Source organism: Hypomesus nipponensis, chromosome 6, assembly GCF_054491055.1.
Source record: "Hypomesus nipponensis isolate SF chromosome 6, ASM5449105v1, whole genome shotgun sequence".
Taxonomy (NCBI): Eukaryota; Metazoa; Chordata; class Actinopteri; order Osmeriformes; family Osmeridae; genus Hypomesus; species Hypomesus nipponensis.
The window spans coordinates 10,814,873-10,828,777 of NC_140366.1; the positions used below are offsets into that span (position 1 = coordinate 10,814,873).

The 13,905-nt window shown below is 45.4% G+C and overlaps 2 protein-coding genes across 2 annotated transcripts; both read right to left on the reverse strand.

Moving 5' to 3' along the window:
• Positions 1–6,064: 6,064 nt before the first annotated feature.
• smpdl3a (sphingomyelin phosphodiesterase acid like 3A) lies at positions 6,065–11,908 on the reverse strand. Its single transcript, XM_084700279.1, has 8 exons — positions 11,736–11,908; positions 10,894–11,107; positions 9,897–10,041; positions 9,503–9,599; positions 8,894–9,057; positions 8,603–8,783; positions 7,687–7,811; positions 6,065–6,709 (listed from the first exon to the last, which is right to left on the reverse strand). The coding sequence occupies exons 1-8, from the start codon at positions 11,830–11,832 to the stop codon at positions 6,407–6,409; spliced, it is 1,326 nt and encodes a 441-aa protein (XP_084556405.1). The 5' UTR covers positions 11,833–11,908; the 3' UTR covers positions 6,065–6,406.
• A 373-nt stretch (positions 11,909–12,281) lies between these two features.
• fabp7b (fatty acid binding protein 7, brain, b) lies at positions 12,282–13,812 on the reverse strand. The gene is made up of 4 exons (XM_084699646.1): positions 13,659–13,812; positions 13,270–13,442; positions 12,841–12,942; positions 12,282–12,534 (listed from the first exon to the last, which is right to left on the reverse strand). Exons 1-4 carry the CDS (start codon positions 13,729–13,731, stop codon positions 12,484–12,486), a joined length of 399 nt encoding a protein of 132 aa, XP_084555772.1. The 5' UTR covers positions 13,732–13,812; the 3' UTR covers positions 12,282–12,483.
• Between the last annotated feature and the right edge of the window lie 93 nt (positions 13,813–13,905).

Here is a 13,905-nt window from a genome sequence, read left to right on the forward strand (position 1 = left end):
TCTCTTCTCTCTCTCTCTCTCTCTCTCTCTCTCTCTCTCTCTCTCTCTCTCTCTCTCTCTCTCTCTCTCTCTATCTCTCTCTCTATGTGCCACTCTCTCTCTTTGTGCCACTCTCTCTCTTTGTCTCTCTCCCTCTATTTCTCTGTCTGTCTCTGTCCCTCTCTCTATTAACTGCCTGTTTTCAAATCTTTCAATTTTTTTTTGCTTTTTCTCACTGTTTCTCTCTTCCTCTTTTTCATTCATGTCTGCTACAACAATACACGTAACCCACTGAACAACATTCCCCCGCTGCAGATACCAAGCTCTTGGTAGCTCTTTTCACTCCCTCACTCGTCCCTCTCTCTCTCTCTCTCTCTCTCTCTCTCTCTCTCTCTCTGTCTCTTTTTGCTCTTTCTCTCTTACCCTCACTTCTCTGTGCTCTTGTGTTTCCTAGAGAGAGTTTCCCATGGAGTGATTGAAGGATGGAGCGCCACTCTATTCCCAGCATTCCATTCTTTCTCTCAAAAGGAGAGGAGAGAGAGGGAAGGAGGGTGTATGTTTAGGGTGGGGTAGGTGGGAGGAATTGGTGATGGGGGTTTCTTGGCGTGAACATCATCTGAGGGTGAGGTAATGGGTTTTCTGTAATACGATTGGCTCCACGGAAACGGGCTATGCTGGTCCCACTAGGAGTGCAGGATCCAATCAGCTTAGAGCAGTGGGGGTGCAGATCTGAGGTAGAAGGAGGGGCTTCCTCAGGAGAACGCATAATGGAAGCAGTTCATACTGCCTGACAAACAGCCACTGAAGCATGAGAAGAAAGGCCCCCCTCGGCTACCCCTTATCCCCCCAGCCCCACCGATTCAAAACTCACCAGACACACACCCGGCCCCCTTCCAAACCCCCTAAAGTGCCCCGCTCATCCCTCCCCACGCCAACTGTTTAAACCCCTCCCCCCTTCAAATCTACTGTTGTACTCCCAGAGCCCCTTTTAGTACACTTACTGCTTCTTTCACTCATCCGATCCCCCCCTCCTTTTGCTTCCACCCTTCCCTTTGCCCCCCCCCCCTCCCCTGCATGCTCTTCCTTAAAGTAAGGGATACAGGCAGGACTGCGCATTTCCCCCTGTCTCTGGAAGCTGGGCCAAGCAGGTCTTTAGAAAATGTGGACCACTGCCTATGTGCGTCTCTTTATTGTGCTGAGTATAAGAGAGGGAGCAGGGTCTGTATGGGTGCAGCACTACATCACATGAGAGCTCTATGAATAGTCCCTTGTGTTGTGTTTCCCAACTAGGACACGTTGGCACACAAACCTATACGAGACCACAGCAGAGCAGCAGGTTGGATACACTTGACTCAAGCTACCACTGCTCTGGCTACTTTGTTTCATCATGAAACCTCCACAAGGTTTAAGAAGATTTCTGTAGCTCGAGGAGTGCTACTAGAGCAGCCTTGATTTCTTAGTAACTTAATAACTGTTAGTATAACTGTAGTTCTAATAACAGTACTTGCGATACTAAGACTAGAACCAGCACTGTGGACGCAGCTTGTGGAGTCAACTAAACCGTATAGCATGTTACACACATGGTGTTAATGTGTGGTTGAATTTTTTATTAATGAATTATTTTAATTCATGAAATTATAATAACAGATTGACATAAAAAAGTTAGTATTAAGCTCGAGTATCATTGTCATGTTTAGCCTGTTTAAACATTAGCCCCTCTCCTCCCCTCCACCTGATCGCATTATCAGGTGCTTAGATGATAAATCAGTCCACACTTAATGAAGTCAACGGAGTAAAGCTTGGATAAAAACAAAATAGCATTTACATACATATTGAGCCATGTTGAATCCAGTAACACTACAGTGGCCAAATGACTCTCAGACTTTCACAGAGTGGAGGGGGTGCGGGGTGTGGACAGCGGGGGGAAGGGAGGAGGGGGGAAGCAGAAAGAAGTAAGCAGTTTTAGCAGGACAAGGGCATGTCCCCCTGAAGGGCAATGACTTTAGCCGCCTGGGGAAGGGAGGGGGAGGGGGTAGCGGAGAGAGGTTACTTTAGGTCAGTGTGAATGGCAGGGTAAAGAGGATGGGCCAGCTAATTGTGTTAGCTCACAGAGCTAAAGCCCAGGGGTCTCTGCAAGGCTTTAATAATGATTTAGGACAGGGTTGCCCTTCAGGTGATTGGACATCAGTTACACAACAGATTCAAGACCGTGATAATGCTTGAGACCAACGCAAAATATATGTTGGCTTTAGCTCAATGTGCTAAGACTGCAGGCATGCAGGCAGGGTCTAGGCGGTACGATAAGACCATCAGATGTTCATTATAACTATGCTGTGGAATGTTGACCCAGCGTATGAAACTCATCACACCTCAATGCTCAAACTCAACATAACACACAGACACACACGTTACACTTATTATTATCTCTTTTACCTCGGCTTCCCCTCGGGTGTCTAAGAGACAGGGTCTAGATGGATGGAGACAACAACACTCACACACACACAGACTCACAGCCTCACTGCCTCAAAGCAGAACACTGCTGACTCCAGAAGCCTCACTGCCTCAAAGAAGAACACTGCTGACTCCAGAAGCTTCACTGCCTCGAAGCAAAACACTGCTGACTCCAGAAGTCTCACGGCCTCTAAGCAGAACACTGCTGACTCCAGAAGCCTCACTGCCTCAAAGCAGAACACTGCTGACTCCAGAAGCCTCACTGCCTCGAAGCAAAACACTGCTGACTCCAGAAGTCTCACGGCCTCTAAGCAGAACACTGTTGACTCCAGAAGCCTCACTGCCTCGAAGTAGAACACTGCAGACTCCAGAAGCCTCACTGCCTCTAAGCAAAACACTGCTGACTCCAGAAGCCTCACTGCCTCTAAGCAGAAGACTGCTGACTCCAGAAGCCTCACTGCCTCGAAGTAGAACACTGCAGACTCCAGAAGCCTCACTGCCTCTAAGCAGAACACTGCTGACTCCAGAAGCCTCACTGCCTCTAAGCAGAACACTGCTGACTCCAGAAGCCTCACTGCCTCTAAGCAGAACACTGCTGACTCCAGAAGCCTCACTGCCTCTAAGCAGAACACTGCTGACTCCAGAAGCCTCACTGCCTCTAAGCAGAACACTGCTGACTCCAGAAGCCTCACTGCCTTGAAACAGAACACTGCTGACTCCAGAAGCCTCACTGCCTCTAAGCAGAACACTGCTGACTCCAGAAGCCTCACTGCCTCTAAGCAGAACACTGCTGACTCCAGAAGCCTCACTGCCTCTAAACAGAAGACTGCTGACTCCAGAAGCCTCACTGCCTCTAAGCAGAACACTGCTGACTCCAGAAGTCTCACTGCCTCTAAGCAGAAGACTGCTGACTCCAGAAGCCTCACTGCCTTGAAACAGAACACTGCTGACTCCAGAAGCCTCACTGCCTCTAAGCAGAACACTGCTGACACGAGACACCTTCCTTGCAGCCTCTAACTGGAACACTACAGATATTGCTGACACTCCAGACTTCAATTATAACAGCGGGAGGACCAAAGAGATGCTGCTTGTTTAGTAAAGCTGTCAGATAATAAAGCTGTGAATGACTTCAAGGAGCAGTGAGACTCCAGTTCTGTGGATGTTTGTCTTAATTTTGTCAATGTTCCTCATGTTGGGCTAATGCCTCGGAAGGAGACTAATGGTGCCCTCATCACAGCTGCACATCGTGTAATCTCCTTGAGCATGTGGGTGTGCATATGTGTGCATAGGTGTGTGTGTGTTTGTCTGTGTGTGTGTGTGTGCCTGTGTGTGTATGTGAGTGTTTGTGTGTGCAGATGTGTGTGTTCGTCCCCTTAAAGATCTTGATGTCCATATCTGAGATTCCTGCTCTGCGGGGAGGCTAGTTACACAAACCTGACAGTAATCCTTCAGATGAGTTAGGAGTAGCAGAGAGACACCCCTGCAGAGAGAGAGGGGGAAAGAGAGAGAAGAGAAAAAAGGAAGAAAGAAACAACGATTATGGTTCACTCATTCAAAAATCAGTGTATAGCCCTTGTCCAACTACAGTACATCAGCAGAGAGGGAGCTGAATGTAGGGCACATTTACATTCAGCAGTTCTCACCATCCTAATCTGCTCAGCTCTATTGTTCTATCAATCCATAATGAGAGTGGAGTGGGGACTAACCCTCCAACACATCCCCCCGCCCCGCTGGCCTATGCATCACCCCAAATCCCCCATCCCCTAAACCCTGGCACGCACACCCTCCCATCCAATCTCCCCCGCCCCGCCCCAAACCCAGTAACCCCGTAACGGCAGACCAGAATGTGACAGTATCAAGCATGCATCATTAAAGTCTAGATCCCCCACCAGCTAATGGAATGACGAGCCCTCTTCCAGGCTAAAGGAGGTGTGTGTGTGTGTGCAAAAAGAGAGACTCCAGGGTTTGAAGTCAGATCTCACCCTCAGTCTGACATAATGGCCAGTGTTCTGAACAACACTGCAGCAAACAACCTGTTACATGAGCTGACTTTGGTCTCTCTACATGAGCTGACTTTGGTCTCTCTTTAAGATGACAAGAAGGACAGAAGGGGTTTAGCACATCTGCTTGCTGTCACTATATGGACTGAAATCAAGCTCAGTTTAATATGAATCCCAGAATTGGAAAGGAGGTCTTTAATAAAGCCAGATCATATGTACAACATACAGTGTATTTGACTATGCACTGTACTTCAGTGATCAGACTGTCTTCTGTTGACTTCTGAACACCGCCCCTCGCCCTCCACCACCCTCCCCGCAACCCGTTCGAGCATGAACTTGTACTGGAGGCAGGCCTACATGATCAAGTGCCAACCTAATGGCTACACTGTCTACCCCCTTAGAGACTCCTAGTCCCTTATCTCCTAGGTGATGTGCTGTCCTCAGGACAACCCTGGAGGAATTATGGTAATGAGAGTGACTCGCCATTCTATTTTCACAGAGCCAAGGAAACCCTACAAATATTGACCCTCGCAGACTATCGACTGTATCTCTCTCACACTCAATCTCTATCTTATCTGTCATTCTCTCATCCCCTCCCAATCTTTTGGTCTATCCCTCAAACTACATCTCCCCTCTCTCTTCTCCCTCCCTTTCTTCACCATTATGCCATCTCCATGTCTCTCCCTCCCTCACTTCTCGCCTCCTATCTGAATCTGTCTGTCTCTCTCGCCCATCTCCCCCCCCCCCCTTCAGCTCCCTCCCCTTCCTCTGAGGGGGGCAAGGGAGCCAGCTCTCTGATTGGCAGGTTACTGATTAATGCTCGTTAGAGGTGATCTAACAGGGTCATTAGTGAGGGGCCCCAACCAGACTTATACTGCTGTTTCCCCAGCAACGGCGTCCACTTTGTCGCCATGACAACCTGTGCCAACTCCATTTGCACGGTTGGGTCTGGTCACTGAGGCGGGACCAGGCAGAGTCAGGACAGGAATGCTAACAGGGGGGAGAAGAGGAGAGGGAGAGCAAGGGTAGTGGGAGGAGGGGGAGGTGGAGAGAAAGAAGAGGAGGTGTAAAGATGGAGGGAGAGAGAGGGAAAGAGAGACAGAGGGAGTTGGAGCGTTGGGACAGGAAAAGTGAAGAGTGAAGAGTGAAAAGCATTCGGTAAAGAGAGTAGCAGATCAAATGAGCCATGAGAAAGAGGAGTGTACGGTGGGGGGGAGGCAGAGGAAAAGAAGAAAAGAGTTGCGGAAGGAGAGAAGTGCGGTGAAATGGACAGAACCTATGAGTCAGAGAGAAAAGTGGGGGACGTTGAAAGTGGGGAGCAAAGACAAAAAGTGGGAAGAAGAGAGGAGGGAGGTTGAGAGAGGAGGGGAGGGAAGAGGAGAGGTCATGTGGGGTTGGGGTCTGCCCCCCCCCCCCCCTGCAGAGTGGGTTCTCTCTCTTTCATCCTCCTCACAGGGGGGAGGATCTAACCTCTCCCACAGCTCGATGACCCAGTGCCACTCTGCTCGTCTGGTCTGGACTACGCTACTAACTTCCCTTGTGGAGGAAAGGACAAAAACTAGAAAAGATGGAGGCAGGTGGAGAGAATATTTCAACATCCATTTCACACAAACACCACAGATCTCTTTGTATTATTCTCTCTTGATATTTATTAAAATGAACAATAACTCCATCATCCCCTCATATCTCATATTTGTTCAAAACATTCATAAAACATTTATTCTTTCTCAATAATGCATCGTTCCTCTACTACAGTATTGATGTAATAAACATATATAGGAATTTCAAAAGCGGCATACAATTATACAGAGATTCAAGAAACATTTCACGGTGAATGCAACCTTTAGCTTCAATACTTTCAATCAAAGATTAGGTATTACAAAACATAGATTTTCTTTATTCTGTGCTTTCTCATTAAAAAAGACAAAGATCCTTGATATGGCTAAATGTTCTTAAGAAACATAATGATGATTAATTTATTTCCCTTTCTTTATACATTTGGAGTATGAATCCTGGTCCAGGTAGAGCACAGCACACAGCTGGGTGAGCTTACAGTCATCCTCACACTCAATACTGCTGTTGTAGCTGACCATGAAGTGTGTGAAGTATTTGGGGAAGGTTTTACTGGGCTGGTCCTGGAAGCTGGAGGCCAGCTGGAACAGGCTCTCTGGCTGGAGGTCTTTCAGATCAAAGGCCTCTCTCAGGCTGTATTCAAGCTTCCAGTCAGATCTCTGTGACTGGTTGGCTTCTGTCAGGTTCAAGTAGTACTGCCAAACATCCTTCGGTCAGGAAGAGAGAAAAAAAGGAGGAGGGAGGATGAGAGAGGAGCAATAGAGGGGAGGGGAAGGAGAGAAAGAGAAGGAAAGAGGGGAGGGCCATAAGAAAGGAAGCGAGAGAGAAAGAAAGAGAAATAGAGGGAGAGAGAGAGAGTAAAAAGAGCAGGGAGGGTAGGGAAAAAGGGAGAGGGAAGAGAAGGAAGAGAAAGGGGGGAAAATTGAGTTAAAAGACCATAGAAATCAATGAAAAGCTATGTCAGACTCTTGCTCTGAGAAAGAACGTTGATAAGAAGTAGCTCTGTGTAATGAATGGCAGCCCCATTAATCATGAGAAGCCTGCTGTCTGATGGTTGAGTAGCAAAGCACAGCTATCCACAGGGAGCTAACTGTTACCTGAATGATGCTGACCTCAATAGCAGCTGGAGAAATAAGAGCATTCTAGATGTTTCTATTTTTTCAGCCTTATTATTACACAAGCATTCTCTCTCAATTTATCATTTTATCTCTCACCTTCTCTCTCTCTTTGTTTCTCTCTCTGTTTTCCTCAAGTAATTATTTTTACAAGAAAAAGAGTCAGATGGCAGAGCGGTGAGGGAATCGGGCTAGTAATCAGAAGGTCGCTGGTTCGATTCCCAGCCATGTCAAATGACGTTGTGTCCCTTTACCCTACTTGCCTTGGGGGGTATGTCCCTGTACTTACTGTAAGTCGCTCTGGATAAGAGCGTCTGCTAAATTTAAAGGAACCTGCCCAAGCCTATGCACAGTTAATCAGACCTAGCATCAGCCTGCCTCAGGACAGTTCTATCTCTGGTTAGGGATTAACCCTAACCTTATCTGTTGTTCCCCTACAGGGACAAACAGATCTACACAGCACTTTTTCTTAGGAGAGTATGATTTAAAATCCTCCCAGCCAGGTTGTGTGTGTGTGAGAGAGAGAGATAGTTTGAGAGCAGCTGCTGTTTGTCGGCTTGTCGGCTCACCAGCAAAGTATAGTCCTGGGGTTGGTAGAGGTACATGCGGAAGCCAGGATTGTTGGAATATGGTTCTGACACACTCTTGATTGGAGTAACAGCTGGAGAGACGAACAAGGAGTTCACCGGTTTACCTGCCACACACACACAGACACCCACCCACAGACACCACACCCGCATTGACACGCACACAAACACACAAACGCACAAGAAACACACACACAGAAGACGAAAACAAACAAGTAAACAGGATGTTGTTAAATACTTAGGGCAGGTCAATGTGTCAGTGTCAGCTCATTAGGCTAGACACATGTGAGTGGGTGTGGCTGCTGGCTCTCTGCCGTGCTCCCAGTCACACCACAACACGACGCAGCAGGTCGCCAGAGGTCATGTTGACGCAGTGTCTGATTGTCTGAGTGGTTAGCCAGAGGCAGCTCAATAACATGATCTTATTATGCATCATTACCGCAAAGGGTACACAGAAGGTCACAGTGTGTGTGTGTTTGTGAGTGTCGGTGTGTGGGGCTATGTGTGCCTAGAACGTGTGTGTGTGCATAAGTGCATGTGTGCGAGCATTGGTTTACCATCTCATAAAGACTTTAAGGCTAGTAAATGAAGAATGACTTATGTTATGGAACAAACCTCCTAATGAACTACTTACTGTCAGTGTGATGATGACAGATTTATCCTGTTTGCCTGCCTACTATGATCCAAAAAAGCTTGATGATAATGACGACTATGATTTTCCAGTCCAAAATGTATTATTTTAACTGTATATTTTCCCTTCTAAATACATACAAATAAACTGACAAACTATGTGGGTGCTTTGTAATATATGACCTCTATCACAACTTTTAACTATGTTTGTCTATGCTTATTATGCTATACATAGACGCCTATTTCACTTCCTGTTCTTCGAACCAACCTTGTTCATCCTGTAGGACCATAATGCTGTCTCTGTGGGTGTGGCCATAGAACTGTCCAGCAATGATGTCACTGTACTTCCTGAAGATTGAGACCAGCTGCTCGTTGTGGATCTCTCTGATGGCTGTGGTGTCCCGAGCCCAGGGCAGGTACCCCACGGGGACATGAGCTATCACAAACACCTTGAGGGGAGAGGAGACCAAAACGATTTGCATACATACATAGCTAAACATAGAAAATACAGATAGTAACATAGGTATTTACTAGAAATCTGGTGTCCTGTCTGAGTTACCTTCTCCCTGGCCTGAACAGAACCCTCCAGGGTCTCCTGCAGCCACTGCAGCTGCCCAGAGGGGTCTGTGGTGTTGAGGGTCTGCTTGTTAGGGCTGTAGTACAGGTTAGTATTCAGGCTGACCAGACGTAGGCCAGACTGGACCAGTTGGGAGTAGAAACCACCTGTAGGGAGAAGATCCACCAGACCATCATCTCCAACATGGGACCTGAGAATCCTGTGCTAATAGGCTGGCTGATGTGTATTGAATTAAAAGGACTCACGTTCAGTGAGACTGTTAAAATGTTACGGTGGAATGGGTTTAATAGCAAGAATCATATGACAATGTAACAGCCATGGATGTTGCAATTAAACCATTGATTCCAAGAAATAACATTCAGAGATGGACTTGCAGAGTAATACCAGACACCCTAGCTTCTCTGAGGCTCTGCTGGAGTAGGGTTTTCTATTTCACTCTCTGTGTTGGACATATCTATACCGTATCACTCTCGTTGTGAGTGTCATCTCCATCACTGTTGTCCATATGTAGCTTCTAAAAGAGTCTGCAGGGTCAGGGGCTGTCTATATTTCTCTCTCTCTCACTCTCACAGATGTATTGTGTCACTCTACCTTCTCGGAGGGTCTGCAGAGAGGAGGGCTTTAACCAGGGCTGCCACAGCTTGGCAGCAGCCTGGTAGATAGCATTAGTGGAGGTGGGATACTGATCCTGACAAGAAAGGCACATCACAGCTTATTAAAAACATAGAGAAATAATACATTAGCTGAATACAAACAATATGAATGTACAAACACTGTTTATTTACAGTGTGTACTAAATATATCACACACTGTGTACTCAATATATCATTTAAATCTAGCACATACTGAAAACTGCTGAAGACTAGTCAGAATATCAGTGGCCAATCATGTAAGAGGAAAAATTATCCAATCATTTGAGTGCGGAAAGTATACAGTATATAGCAAATAGCAGGTGAACAGTCGATAGTGTTGGAGAAAGACATACCTGCGGCCAATAGTCGTGGTTTCCGAGGGCGGGGTAGACAGGCAGGTCAGGGAAGTAGTGCCTGATGGTTTGAGTCATGTTACTGATCACCTGGACCACCATGTCTGTAGACAGCTCTCCTGCCGGGACGTGAGGGGGGCTGTCCCTGGGGACAGACAGGACTGTTATTACACGCTTATTACACTTAATACATGTTTATTACATGTACAGCTGAATGCAGCTTTTTCAGCAATCGAATGTCTCTGTGGAGAGGAGGAATTAGACTGTAATTACATAAAACATGTAGTAACATGAATCCGAAAATATGTTATGCCAATAGGAACACCTTCTATAATATAAATATGTCACATCCATGAGAACAATGTCAATGTCAGTGTTCTCATCCCAGCCACAGAGATGTTTTTAGAAAACCTGTCGCAACCCACACCACACCACACACCCCACACCCCAGACACAAACACAGATATTAGGACTTTAATTCAGTACTTTTTGTGTCACAATGTCATGTTCTATTTAACTGCTCTGGGTCCATTACCATTGATCTATGGCTTTTGTGCAACCATGCTGTTCCACTGCTAAATGTATCTATACTCAGCTGAAATTGTAATCTAGAGTCTTATCATGGAGATTTCTACAGACATTTCCTCGTTCTGGGACTGACAGATTCAAATCCAAAAATTGTAAGGCTGTTGCAATAATATACTAAAACCTACTATACAATTGAATAAAGGAACAACACTGGTGATCTGAAATGATGATCTGAAACTAGCATAGTGTGCTAGGACAAACATCCCCATGCATGCATGTAACATGAATTGAGAAGCATTAGGCCAAGATCATGACATTCACATCACACAGTGTAATTACCACAATTTGAACCTGATCAGCTGATACACAAACCAATCACCAACTTCTACACCAAGGTTCTAGATGAAACTCAGGGGAACTAATGAATGACTACTCTGGTCATCATATGGTTGGATGTTAAAGCACACACCCTGTCCATATCATGAACTGTGCCTGCTGGCCAGCCTGTCTGATGTGTGTGAAGGCAGACTGGATGAGCTGGTAAGGTGAGTCACACATGAAGTCTCCAAACAAGCCAGGATCGGAGGCTGGGATGCCCTTGGAGGAGAAGCACACCTTGGTGGGGTCCTCTGTCAGGTGGTACGTGGGGTCCAGGTGCAGGTCGGAGACATGCCAGAACTTTCCTATACCATGGCAGTGGAAGGAAGAGAAACAGAAGGAGGGAAAAAGAGAGAGGGAAAGAGCATGGACGCAATATATAAGATGGCGGAGAGAGGTAGTAGTGTCGAGGTAGTGAGAGAGAGAGAGAGAGAGAGAGAGAGAGAGAGAGAGAGAGAGAGAGAGAGAGAGAGAGAGAGAGAGATAGAGGGGTGAGAGGGTGAGAGAGAGAAGGAAAAAGACAGATTGAGAGAGATCAAGGAAGTGAGGGAGAGAGAAAGTGATAGACATAGAATTAAGCTATTCCTCTGGGTATTATTACTAAGATAATTAACAGGGTTTTATATGTTCATGGCTATTGCCCCTAAAAAACAATACTGCTGTCATGAGAATTGTGTCAGGTTGTGTGTATGCACGGGTAGTTTCATGGTCCCTAACCCTAGGACCATTTATAACAAGAAGTCCATAGATACATTTCTATAAACAGCTTCAAACAGCACTGCACCGACATGAAAATGTGTATATATAAGAAGTTATATATATATATAAATAAATAAAAACATATATTCTGAAGGTTGTTACACTGTTACATTATTGTTTAGGAATTGCGTATTGTTCCCGTACTCAGAGCCCCAGGCCGAATCAGTGACTTACCTACGCCTCTCAGGTGAGCAGGTGAAGGTTTAATAGGAACCGCGTTAACAAAATATAATTGCAGCCCAAACAGGGAGAGACAGGACACGAATCCCATTGTCGCATTACAGAATTACAGCGAATGTTGAGCGGGAGTTACTTGCTTATATCGTTAGAAACGTTCTCATGATATAAACAGGAAGCACGGGGATCACGTGATCGTGCTCTGTGTTGTGGGTCTCCTGTTGCGAGAACAGTGCGGTTACTGGAGAATTGGATACGCTCCAAACAAGAAACCAAGTAGCGTGGAGTTCACTACAGCCGCACGCACCGGTTGATACTGCAGCGACCGCTTTAAACATTATATTATGGGTAGTTGTTGGCGTATTGATACTAAGACGTTTTCTACACTATAGATATCTGAGCGATAGTTCATTACAACGAGCCTCCTCCAAGACTCTACTGCGCCTAATTTTAAATCGAGTCTATTAGGCTACAAGGTCAACGTCACATGTATTTTCCTTTTAAGAGTGTTATTAAAAAAGATTACACATTGTTAGAAAGCACTCACTCACTTTTATTTAAGTACGTTTGACATACGATGATTTATCATGAAAGAAATGTAGTTTCCAACACATGTCGTAAAACATTTGGAGGGATTAAGTGCAAGGGGCAGCAAAGCATACAGTAATAAAAACAGGAGAGAAAAAAAACACTTCTTGGATGTGGTCCGATAAAAAGGGGCTTATGATCCAATTACGTCATCAGCTCACGCCTTCTCGTAGGTGCGCACCGCCACGATGTCTTCAAACTTCAGGTTCTGAGAATGAAAGTCAGTTGTATTAGTTGAGCAATTATTAATTTAACAAACATAATATCTAACACGTGTTGTAAACAAATCATAATATAGCCTAATATTTTATGAATCGATGAATTCAATGAAAATCACGGAATAGATTAGGCCTATATGTTGACTAAAATTAGAGCATATCTATAGGCCTTTTAGTTGCCATTTCATTCACACTGCACACCTTTTAGTAGGCTGTAACTTCCTCCAAACCGACAGAAGGGAGTGCGATATAATTTGTTCGCAACTAATTTAGCAATAGTAGAAATAATCTCTCACCATGACCAGCTTTCCGTCCTTCAGTTCCCTGACAAACGTGGTCTCTTTTCCGTCCCACTTCTGCACGTGCACGAGCTTGTCGCCATCCATGGTAACGGTGGACTACAGAAGGATGGAGAACAATGTCAGCCTGGCGCTCCGACGGACGCACCTGTCTGTTGCCCAATACCACTATTTCATAGGTATATCCCCTAAAACTCCCTCGTAAAACAAAGGAGACACTGACTTGCAATGGAGACATCCTAATTATATTGAGATACAGCCTATCTACGGTTCATGATGCCTAAATATTTGACCGTGATATCTAACGTCCCTAGGGTCCCTTGAAGTAATGCGTGCTGCCATCGTTGTAGCTGTCAGTGCATTGGTCATTTAAAGTGAATAATAAGTTATTTTGACGCCACATCAAAGAGCCCCTTTCCAACTTACTTTGCAGTTCCTGTCATCTGCGGTGCTCTCATCGAACTCCTCGCCCAGTTTGAAAGAAATCTCGGTGTTTTTGAAGGTGCTCTGGGTCTTGATGACAACCTTATCACCCTCCTTGGCGATGACGACCGTTGGCTTGGTTACGTTGCCAACCTGCCTCGTCGCAAAACCAACACCTGTCAAAGTAAAGTCAAATCATATTCGAGACAATTGTTTCACCTGTTCAGAATAAGAACAAAAAGTTAAGAAAAAAATAGATTCAGAAGAGTGTAATTATGTATTCATTATCATGTAGTTTCCTAAAGATTCAGATATTTATTTGGGTTGGCCTGAGACAGTCGTGTTACAAAGTAATTATATAGGCCTATATATATAAAAAAAAAAACGCTTACCAAGTGCTTTCATGTATTCGTCGAAGTTTTCACTGTCGACCAGTTTCCAGGTGGCACAGAAGGTATCGACCATGTTGGTGGTTAAAGGAGTTTGAGGATAGCGGTAGTAAAGTTTGAGCGGTGATGCAAAGACTACTGAGTTCTCTCCAGTGCACATACAATATCATTCTGGGACTGTTTAATATGCGCGTTTATGGGTGGGGTTGAAGTTCCCATTGGCTCAGAAAAAACTACCTGCCTTGTGATT